This window comes from Salmo trutta, chromosome 15 (genome assembly GCF_901001165.1).
Source record: "Salmo trutta chromosome 15, fSalTru1.1, whole genome shotgun sequence".
NCBI classification, from domain to species: Eukaryota; Metazoa; Chordata; class Actinopteri; order Salmoniformes; family Salmonidae; genus Salmo; species Salmo trutta.
This window is the reverse complement of record NC_042971.1, coordinates 8504645-8516405: the sequence shown is the minus strand read 5'-3', so window position 1 is coordinate 8516405 and position 11761 is coordinate 8504645. Positions and strand designations below refer to the sequence as shown.

The following is an 11761-nucleotide window of genomic DNA, read 5'->3' as shown; positions in this document are numbered from 1 at the left end:
ATATATATATTTTTTTAAATGCCCCAAATCATCATATGAATTGCCCGGAGGCCAGGTTGCTCTGTGTTACTAGAGCCACCACCAGGTGTCCAGCAGCATTCTGTTGGGGCCCCAGTGGTCGAGCAGAAACAACAGTCGACCTACCTACCTACTGCTCTATGCAGGTCACAGGACTTAAACCTCTATACTGTTATGATACTGTCTATTTTAGGTTTCTAAAAACACACGTAGGCCTTATATATATATATATATATATATTCAGTTGTAGGACTTCGTAAGGGCAATTACAAATGTGTAGCCTGCCTAGCCCTTTCTCCCTGCAATAATTTAGTCCATGCACGAGTAGGGCTATGTCCAAAATTGAGGTGCCAATATCAGGAAATAAGGACATTGCTCAAGCTGTATATTTTGCATTTCCCTACACAGGCTATGGAATACAAGGTTTCCTGCATGCTACTAATTACTATCATAGCCTACCACACCTTTTCAGTGAGTTTCCGCATAGGCAAACTTATATAGTTTGCATTGATGTTGAGCATGTAGGTTGGAGAATGACACGTTTGTTTTTCAAATAAATATTGCCTGAGCATGATTGGTTGATGAGCAATGAACTTGAAGGCGCACAGATGCACACCTTTGCTCGAGGAACCCCTTTCTTGTAGAGAAGTAAGTTAGACCACATAGGTTATAAGTTATACAATATAAGGATTTAGGTTTAGGCTCAGCCTTTTTATTTAGCCTAATAATTTTTTATTCTGGCCAATTTGTTTTTCCTCTCTGATGTGAAACGTGTTGTCATGTATGACTAGGCTTCTGCAAATAGCCTGTTCCAAACCAATATTATTCTGACCTAAAAGCAAATTTTTGTTCATAGGCTATATACACTATATGTTTATCATTGAAATAATAGCCTACATCTCTTAATTCGATTATTATATCCTATAGGATATACTTTGAAATTGATTGATGGGACTACTATCTTGTGGGCTGTTCAATCGAAAATCCGCTCTCTTAGTTCAGACGAAATAGCATGCATCTGTCCCAGCCCCAAAAAGGAATAGAACCGTAAATTGAAAAATATTTGTTTCGTCTACATTTAGATAATATAATTTGATTGCTGTAGACGTATTGATCTATAATTAATTTCTGAATTTGGCAAATATCGTGTAGAGCCAATCAAATGTTTTAGCTCACACCATCGAACCATGCGGGTACCCTGAAAGAAAATAGCCTATAAAATCACAAATGGCATATGGCTAGAAATATCGAGAGCTTGGGACGATAAGGTTCTATCTTCAAAAATATGATTCTGAAATAGTTGGCTTTAAAGTTCTGAACCCTCATTGGTATAAATGATGTCAGCAAATTTTCATCTTGTACTCTTTTGACCTTAACCACATGAATTGGGGTATTTAGAGTAGACTATACGTTAGCCTTGTTCTGTTCCATGTTATATGTCAATAACTCAATTTGGACAAAAATACAGATCGAACCTTAGTCCTACCACTGTTTATTGTCCTCCAGACACAGCACACTGATGCATGTATTTTCATATTTTATACTACTGCACCTCAAACCCTTAAATTATCTAGTAAGCCTACCATCACCATAAAACAAAAGTTTTAATAAATAAAATAAGAATGTGTCCTCATAAAGCAAATTAATAATTGCCTAAAGCTATGCATATCAAGATTTGTATAGCCTACCTATTCATTCTGTTGAAGAACTGACTGATTTCATTGCCGTTTTAAAGATTGTGTGATTAAATTAAGTCATTATCAAAACCAAATACCAATAGTCTAATAGTTGGCCTTTACCGGTATCATTTCGAAGTAATATAAACCTGTGCGTTCCATTCCACTCTATTTCAAACGAACAGTTACATTCATTTGAGGTAGATTCAACATTTTTCTTTACAAGACATAGCACGACAGTAAGTCGACTCTACTACAACAAGACCAATGCAAAGCGGGAAAAATAATGCTGAACAGCATTGCCCCATAACCGTGAGGCATAAAGAAACACCTCAAATATCCCAGTCTCTCCGTTCGTTATTGTGGCCTATCCACAACCAAAAAGATTTATTCTAAGAACTTTCATTTAAGTTCTACCAGACGACAAATGACAAAGAAACATTTACCAGGCAGTTGTTGAAATATTTGCATGATATTGCATTTTACCAAGTCCACCTTGTTTGAATTTGAACATTGCACGTATATACAGTAGATGAGTATAAGTGGTTGTATTCCTTGCAGCGAAGTGCTTGAATACGGAGTCTTTGAGTGGGTTGCATGCTCAGAGGTCAAAACATTCACTGGTTAAGTTCCAAAGCCCAAACTTGCTGAGGCCAACCTGTCCGTCCTTTGAACTTTTTCTCGTTTCCTAATGACTTTTGCAGGACATCGTTCTGTGAAATAAAATAAAAATGTTGTCAATATTGATATAAGCACTCTGCAATTGTAATATACTGATTTTAAACTCAATGTAAAATGACATGGCCTGAATTAAATAAACACTTAGGCCTATTACATGTTCACATTAACAACCAGAGATCGGATAATGTTATATTGTTTATCTTTATAGGCCTTTTCAGGCTTGTTCAATTGAGCTCAAAATATAATTTCTCTGACATGGGATTGCTCTAAACTGTGAAATGTTTTCGCTTACAGAGCCAACAAACATAGAATTTATTTTAACAAATTTAATAGGCCTACACAGTAATTACAACATTATGGCCTCAACGTTGTTTCAACATAAAACCACAATCACGAAGGTGCATATTCCATCATATTCCGTGATATAAGACACATAAGACACTCAATAATTAAGACAATAATTTAGATTGATGGCAGAACGTAGACTACGTGATCCTAATTCCAGTAAATCATTTTTACAATGCTGCTATAGTTTGCAGAATATGAATTTAGATTTTTGGAACAGTAAAATATTATCCCCATATAGTTTAGGCCTATGCAAAAATAATAGGCTGCTTATTAAAATAGTTCACATAGCCTACCGTTTCCCGTTTCCGTTTCAAATCTCTATCATATTTATTGATTTCGGCCTTGAATCCCTCTGTCTCCCCAGTGTCTTTAGCCAGCACGTCCATTAGGTAGGCAATGTAACTTGTTGCTAGTCGTAACGTTTTAATTTTGGACAGTTTCGTATCTACCGGTACGTTTGGTATACATTCTCTCAGTTCGGCGAACGCGGTGTTGATGCTCTCCGTCCTTCTCCGCTCCTTCTTCGGCCCTGATGCTCTCCTCTTCCCCATGCACGCGGAGAGAGCGTCCAGCTGGCTTTCTTGCGCCGGACCCGGAGCCCCGAACTCCGTGGAGTAAGGCATCTGGATCTGGAAGTCAGAGTTGACTTCGCCATGGTTCACCACCCAGTTTTGGAAGTAGGGATAATCTTGATGACACCTCTGGACGAACGGAAACGTCTCGTGCATCAGATGATGATGCTGGTAGCTCCCAATAAGGTTCATTTTTACAATAAATAAAAATCGCCACCGGTCCTGCAGGTCTTTTGGAGTCTTGCGGTTGGTGACACTAGTCAGTGACCTATGCTATAGTGAACAGGGGAAAGTGACATATGAAGACCTTCACTATTGCAAATAGGCCCACAAACACATAAGACAACAAGCACACGTTTTAAACGTTTCACATCAAAAAAGTGTCAAGTTTGTTGAGAATCTGTCGTTGACATTCTGATACGTTTAAAGTGAGGTAGGCCTAGTATAATCCAGACAGGTTTTGGCAATCTCGAGTGCACAATTTTTTCGTGGATTGCGCTCATTTGCGCAATAAATTTGACAGTAATGAAGGTGCGGGCCATAGGTTTATATGGTTTCGAAAGTGACAGAACGAACAGTCAGCCAATAGCGTGAGAGTGCTAGAGGTTTGGGTGGAGAGTGTTTGATGCCACGTTCAAACAACTGGGAACTCGGAAATCAGAAATCTCAAATTTCCAACTTCTGTGTGTCCAACTGGAAACTCGAAAAAAACGAGCTCCGACTTGGAAAATTCGTTTTGAATAGTCATCCAACTCGGAATTGCAAGTCGGAAACTCTGGCATCTTTCTAGAGCTCCGTCTTTCCGACTTATAGATCACTGACGTTACGTTTTTCTGAGTTCCCAGTTGTCTTGAAAGCACCACGAGAGCAGATAAGTCCGCAAGGTTAAGGGCGCGTTCCTCTGCCCAGGCTTTGCCAACGTATGTCAGATCTTACCACGCCTGGATAGGTATTTTACGGATCAGCTAACCACATCATATGTTATAGCAATATGGTGTCCAACGGTACAGTCCATGACGTCGCACGCGACCATTGGATGATGCATGCAATGTCTGAGCAGGGGACGCGACCCAAGCCTACAAAAACATGCGCCATGGTCCCACTACAAAACCGCAGTAACTGGATATGGGATCATACAAAGCAAATCAAGACATAATTTGCAGGGTCTTTCCCCATTTTAAAAAGGGCATAATGCCATCATTTTCATGTGTTTAATTAGAATATTTGCAGTGGAAAGGGCTCCTGCGGATTCCATAATGAGCTCTCTGACAGCCTTTACACACGGATTTTACGCAATTTTGATATTTATATTTTGCTTAGTAAAATGTTGTGTTTTCGTTCAGCATGCTTACGTTGGTCCCCTTTTGCATACATTTGTTGAAAAAATAAGTTCCTTGCATGCATGTTGTATTTCTTTGTGAGTATAGCCTAGTATACGTTATAGTAGGCTGTTACAATTAGGCCGCCGCCTAGATGTGAAATACTTTGAGGGAGGGAAATGGTTAATTCAATATAATGTAGGCTAGAGAAAGAAATGCAAAATAAACGTGCAGGCTAATATTGTCTTACGTCTACATTTGAAATAAAACATACAGGGATGTATTTTATAGCTATTACTTTGCAAAATTGTTGATACGTGGGCTAGTCGTTTAGTAAGATGTGTGGCCGAGACAATTTAGAAACACTTTTGGCATATAACCCAAGGAAACGCTTACATTTTTTTTATTAACCTTTCAAATGAGGGTCAATCAGTTCTGTTTTCACTCCCTGGATTGAAATCTTCCCAAAATAATTGTTGCTTTACCAGAACTGTAGAATCGATCTTTATTATAATTGTGTAAATGCATAATCATATAATACCATAGAAAATGTATTTATAAAGATCCTTTAAATTATGACCTCATAGTTGACAAGCTTATCTGACTTACGTGTAGTGTAATATTTGTGTGTCCTCTGAATAATGAAATTCTAACATAATTTTGTAAATCTAGCAAGGGACTTTTTTATTAAACTCAGCAGTGTGTATCTTTTTGAATATTAGTCCTAGTTGGGAAATTATAAAAATGTAAAAGCTGCCCATTTCATCAAATAGGTATACTTGTTTACACAGGCTATCACACATGTATATTTTAACTATAAAAATGTCTATGCAGTTAACATGACCAACAAAATATAAATTATTAATTAGGCTATCTATTCCCTTAATTGGAGAGGCTTATGTTGTATCCTATATATTTTTTATTCACTGTTCAAGTAATGTAATTCATGGCAAGTAATAATACCAGTGACAGCATGTAGTCTAAGCATTGATATGCTACAGAAACATTCATATTAATCATAATCTTTTGTTGATCTTGTCATATGTTAAATGTTTATAATTCAAATGCATGAATCACAGTTTGAATTCATGTTTATGGTCTTGAGGTTGAAATGAATGATGGTTCAGTGTGTGAATATCAAGGTTATTATATTTTTGTGTTTTTATTTATATTAGTTTTAAGATTGTTCTTTGGAATTTGCTGTCTGGTCAAAAAGAGTATGATATTGTTGCCACCTGTAGCATTGAATACAAGGGAAGCTAACAATAATTTGGCCTCCCTTGATAAAAAAAACTATAAAATAATAGCCAATCAGCGTTGAGCTAAACTGAGGGACCTCAACTGTGAATGGTCCTGGTGTCAAGGGAAGCCAATTTGGATTTGGCTTCACACCAATCACATCACATCAAAAGCCAAATGTCATTGACAGAGAAAACTTGAATTGTTGCATCTCGTTGTGTTGTCCTCCGGTGGCTAGATAACTCAATTGGCCCTTTCCTAAATTAGCTATGGCTGGAGATTTGGACTTGTGGTTTTACTTAATTCTCCGTACTGGCAAATGATTATAACTGCGATTCTGATCCAACCATAAATTCATACACTGTGTCCTGGCCTGAGAGGATGGAAGTTCAATATGTAGCTAGATGTAGAAGGCTAATATTAACTAGCTGATTCATTGTTGCCCAAAGGAAGTTAGGCTAGTGAGCAAGCATTTTAGCCAGGTAGCCAAGAACAACAAAAAACTAAAAGTGTGTAGACTTACTATATGACAGTCATAGATCGTTTCGGCAACAGGAAAGAGAGGAGGATGGTATAGGCGTTTCTCTACAAGTAGGGTGAGTACACATGCTTTTTTCTACTTACACACACACACACACACACACACACACACACACACACACACACACACACACACACACACTTACTTAGTTATGGTAGTACATCGTATCCGATGAGGACTTACACTTCTGAGTTGACAGTGAATTCTTTGGTGGCTGTAGAGTCCAATCCTAGGTCCAATCCTACTTTATTGCAGATGGGGCATGTGCAGTTGGCAGAGGGCTGGCATGGTTGTATGTCTCATGAACTGTTTTTGCTGTCTCTTTGTGCTCCTTTCTTCCTCCCACCTCTGTACACTGCTCTGGCAGAGCTGCCGCCAGGTGGAATGGTCGGCAGCAGCATCATCCAGGTCTGTGGGTTTGATGTTGAACATCTTTTCAGCTCGTCCTTGTAACGCTTCATCTGCCCCCTGCAGACCACCAGCCTAGGTGTAGATGGCCATACAGGATCTTCCACGGCAAGCTCTCCTGAGACATTCTAATGACATGCCGAGCCAGCACAGTTGGTGTTGGGTGACCATGGCCTCCATACTCTTGCAGTTGATCTTAGCAAGTATTTCCGTATGGGGCACATGGTCGTGCCAGGTGATTCCCAGGATGTGCTGCAGGCCTTCTATGTGGATTCCCTCAAGCTGCTTGTTGTGGCGACTATAGGTGACCCAGGCTTCACAGCTGTAAAGAAGTGTGGTAATGCAGATTGCTTGATAGATGGCAATTTTGTTGTAGAGGTGGCGATCGCTGTTTTGGAAGACTCTGTGTCTGAGTTTGCCGAAGGCATGCTTGATCCTGTTTTGAATTTCGGGGTGGATGCTGCAGTCCTCCGAGAGGATGTTGCCCAGGTATTTAAATGACGGGACTATTGTCAATGATTTGTGTTCAATGGTGAGTGGAGGGCTGGATCTCCATTGGCAGACCACCTCTGTCTTGGTGGGGTTGATAGACAGTCCAATCCTGCTACAAACCCTCACAGCCATTACAAGGATGGACTGAAGGTCTTCTGGAGTGTGAGCCACAAGAGCACAGTCATCAGCATACTGCAGCTTAAGAACCCGCTCTATCGAAACCTTGGTGGTTGCTTGGAGCCTTCTGATTTCCATCCAGTCTGAAGTCCACCGCAACCCCGCTGCTGTCCTCAAGCTCCATGTGGAGAAGCTGGGTGACACATAGGAGGAAGATGTTAAAGAGTACAGGTGCCAGCACGTACCCCTCCCTTACACCAATGTGTACTCCAAAGGGCACTGACTCCTGCCCTCCTATGGCCACCCGAGCCATCATCCCATCATGGAACTGACAAAGGATTTTAACAAATTTGTCTGGACAGCCAAATCTGAGTATAATGCCCCACAGTAGTTCCCTGCTCACAGTGTCGAAGGCCTTGGAGAGGTCGACAAAGGCCATGAAAAGGTCCTGATGTTGTTCATGGCACCGCTCCTGGAGTTGCCGTGCCGTGAATATCATGTCGACTGGGCTCCTATTCATTCTGAAGCCGCATTGTGACTCTAGCAGCAGTTCCTCTGTGATGTTATTCACCAGCCTGTGTAGCATCACCTTGGCCAGGACCTTGCCAGCAACAGCCAGAAGGGATATCACCCTGTTGCCGCAGATGGACTTGTCACCCTTTTCATATATAGATGGTGACAATGTTTGCATCCCACCACTGTTGGGAGACAATCTCCCAGTCCCAAACATCAGTGATGTACTAGTTGAGCATTCTGGTGCAGAAGTAACCTCCATTCTTAAGTAGCTCTGCCGGAATGCTGTCAGCGCCAGGAGTCTTGATAACACCTCTTGGAAGGTTGGCAAATGGTTGAGGTCTTGAATAGGGGGACAGACAGGCATCTTTTCCAGGATGGAGTGGGCGGTTGGAGAGCGCTGGTTAAGTAGTGCTTCAAAGTGGTCAGCCCACCTCAACAGTATCTAGTTTTGGTCCTTCAAGAGAGTCAGACCATCAGCTGTTTTCAGGGGGGTGATGGAGCATCTTCTAAGGCCATAGATAGCTTTAACTGAGTTTAGCTGTACAGTCGTGGCCAAAAGTTTTGAGAATGACACAAATATTAATTTCCACAAAGTTTGCTGCTTCAGTGTCTTTAGATATTTTTGTCAAATGTTACTATGGAATACTGAAGTATAATTACAAGCATTTTATAAGTGTCAAAGGCTTTTATTGACAATTACATGAAGTTGATGCAAAGAGTCAATATTTGCAGTGTTGACCCTTCTTTTTCAAGACCTCTGCAATCTGCCCTGGCATGCTGTCAATTAACTTCTGGGCCACATCCTGACTGATGGCAGCCCATTCTTGCATAATCAATGCTTGGAGTTTGTCAGAATTTGTGGGTTTTTGTTTGTCCACCCGCCTCTTGAGGATTGACCACAAGTTCTCACTGGGATTAAGGTCTGGGGAGTTTCCTGGCCATGGACCCAAAATATCAATGTTTTGTTCCCTGAGCCACTTAGTTATCATTTTTACCTTATGGCAAGGTGCTCCATCATGCTGGAAAAGGCATTATTTGTCACCAAACTGTTCCTGGATGGTTGGGAGAAGTTGCTCTCGGAGGATGTGTTGGTACCATTCTTTATTCATGGCTGTGTTCTTAGGCAAAATTGTAAGTGAGCCCACTCCCTTGGCTGAGAAGCAACCCCACACATGAATGGTCTCAGGATGCTTTACTGTTGGCATGACACAGGACTGATGGTAGCGCTCACCTTGTCTTCTCCGGACAAGCTTTTTTTTGGATGCCCCAAACAATCGGAAAGGGGATTCATCAGAGAAAATGACTTTACCCCAGTCCTCAGCAGTCCAATCCCTGTACCTTTTGCAGAATATCAGTCTGTCCCTGATGTTTTTCCTGGAGAGAAGTGGCTTCTTTGCTGCCCTTCTTGACACCAGGCCATCCTCCAAAAGTCTTTGCCTCACTGTGCGTGCAGATGCACTCACACCTGCCTGCTGCCATTCCTGAGCAAGCTCTGTACTGGTGGTGCCCCGATCCCGCAGCTGAATCAACTTTAGGAGACGGTCCTGGCGCTTGTTGGACTTTCTTGGGCGCCCTGAAGCCTTCTTCACAACAATTGAACCGCTCTCCTTGAAGTTCTTGATGATCCAATAAATGTTTGATTGAGGTGCAATCTTACTGGCAGCCATATCCTTGCCCGTGAAGCCCTTTTTGTGCAAAGCAATGATGACGACACGTGTTTCCTTGCAGGTAACCATGGTTGACAGAGGAAGAACAATGATTCCAAGCACCACCCACCTTTTGAAGCTTCTAGTCTGTTATTCGAACTCAATCAGCATGACAGAGTGATCTCCAGCCTTTTCCTCGTCAACTCTCACACCTGTGTTAACGAGAGAATCACTGACATGATGTCAGCTGTTCCTTTTGTGGCAGGGCTGAAATGCAGTGGAAATGTTTTTTGGGGATTCAGTTCATTTGCATGGCAAATAGGGACTTTGTAATTAATTGCAATTCATCTGATCAATCTTCATAACATTCTGGAGTATATGCAAATTGCCATCATACAAACTGAGGCAGCAGTCTCACGGTAATTGACAGGGTCAATTAACAAAAACACATTTAGCATCTCCTGGCTTCCTCGCATAGCCTACAAGCCACTGATGAAGACCTTTGGAACATTTACATTTTAAAAAGTCTAATAAATCGGGGGGCGGAGCTAACATGTTGGAGTGAGCGGCTGTGTGTGAGAGGCTCCTGCAACTTTTTTGCGAAATAATCTAACCTAACCTACTTTATGGCACTTTTTACAACAAACGTTTCTTTCTAATACAATATTGTATCTTTCTATGTGAAAATGCCGAGTAATAAGCGACCAAAGGACAATAAATCCACTTCGGAGGCCTACTCCCCGCCAAACAACGAGACAGACATGGCGGAAGGCACAGGTAACAACGTGACACTTACAGAACTTACCCGGGCTTTGGGAGAACTACGTGTTGCTATAGCTGAGGATCTTAAGGCTACTATTGCTGAACTGGATACTAAAATTGAGAGCATCATTCGAACGGTCGCCTCGCAGGGCCAGAGTATTGTGGACCTTGAGAAAGCTTCTGAATTCAACGCTGGTAGGATCGACGAGTTAGAGAAGCCTAGCACGTCATTGCAGGATGGTGTGCAGAGGTTTCTGTGAAAGTTGTCGACCTGGAGGGCCGATCCAGACGTCATAACCTTTGCGTTGTTGGTCTGGCAGAGGGGGTGGAGGCTGGCTCTCACCCCACTGACTTCTTCGCCAAGCTATTGAAGGATGCAATGGGATCGGATGTTTTGGCTTCAGATCCCCAACTGGACTGTGGACATCACGCCCTTGTCCCAGTGCCTCGACCGGGCCAACGTCCTCGCCCAGTAATCATCTGCTGTCACAGTTTCAAGACCAAGGATCTTATCCTGCGCGAGGCTCGAATGAGGGGCAACCTGTTACATAAAGGGCACCCCTTCCGTGTATATGAGGATTATACGCCCGATGTGGCAAAGCACCGCGCCGGCTACAGAGATGTCATGACCAAACTCTACAAACTCCATCTTCGCCCAGCCTTGCTCTTCCCTGCAAGACTAAGAATTACCCCGCCTACCGAGGAGAAGATTTGTCTCTCCTCGGTTTTGGACGCACAGAAGTTTATCCGGGAATATACGCCAATTCCCCGTACAGGTTAGAGTGCCTTTTCATTGTGTGTTAGGGTCTGCTCATGGACTCGAACCCATACTATACCATAACGGGTGAAACCGTACTAAACGGTCTCAACAAGGGCTGCCGAACATGTAACACGCTGAGCTGACCAATGGAGGGCGGTCAGAGCTCTCATTTAACGTTAATTTCACTTTAATTCCGACTGGGTTCGGGGTGATGCCTGTTTGGGAGGCCTTCCAGGTCTGATCATTGACACTTTCGGATGGATATACTTATATTCCCCCATTTTTGTTTTGTTTTGTTATTTCTTTTTCAATTCTTACATTATTCCAATTACCATACCAGTTATTTATTGCTTGCGGGGGTCTGGGGGTGATGGCTGGGAAGGGGCAGACGCAGACACCTGGATAGCAAGTTCATGTTTTGTGCTGTTCTGCCTTTGTCATATCCTGGCCCGCTCTCACGATTAGATTCCCACCAGACCTCCGTGGTGCTTGTGTCTGTGTAGGTGTGTGTACATATAATTACTATTTGTACTTTATTATTATTTTCTCTTAGCATTTTAGTATTAGGTATGTGTATATTTTAAATTAGTGTAGATTACTATTCTGGGGTGTGTATGTAGATGTGTGTGTGTGTGTGTGTGTGTGTGTGTGTGTGTGTGTGTGTGT

At 42.0% G+C, this 11761-nt stretch overlaps 1 protein-coding gene across 1 annotated transcript; it reads right to left on the bottom strand.

Moving 5' to 3' along the window:
• Positions 1-1483: 1483 nt before the first annotated feature.
• On the bottom strand, positions 1484-3846 carry LOC115148421 (heart- and neural crest derivatives-expressed protein 1). Its single transcript, XM_029690297.1, has 2 exons — positions 3017-3846; positions 1484-2407 (listed from the first exon to the last, which is right to left on the bottom strand). The coding sequence occupies exons 1-2, from the start codon at positions 3485-3487 to the stop codon at positions 2312-2314; spliced, it is 567 nt and encodes a 188-aa protein (XP_029546157.1). The 5' UTR covers positions 3488-3846; the 3' UTR covers positions 1484-2311.
• Between the last annotated feature and the right edge of the window lie 7915 nt (positions 3847-11761).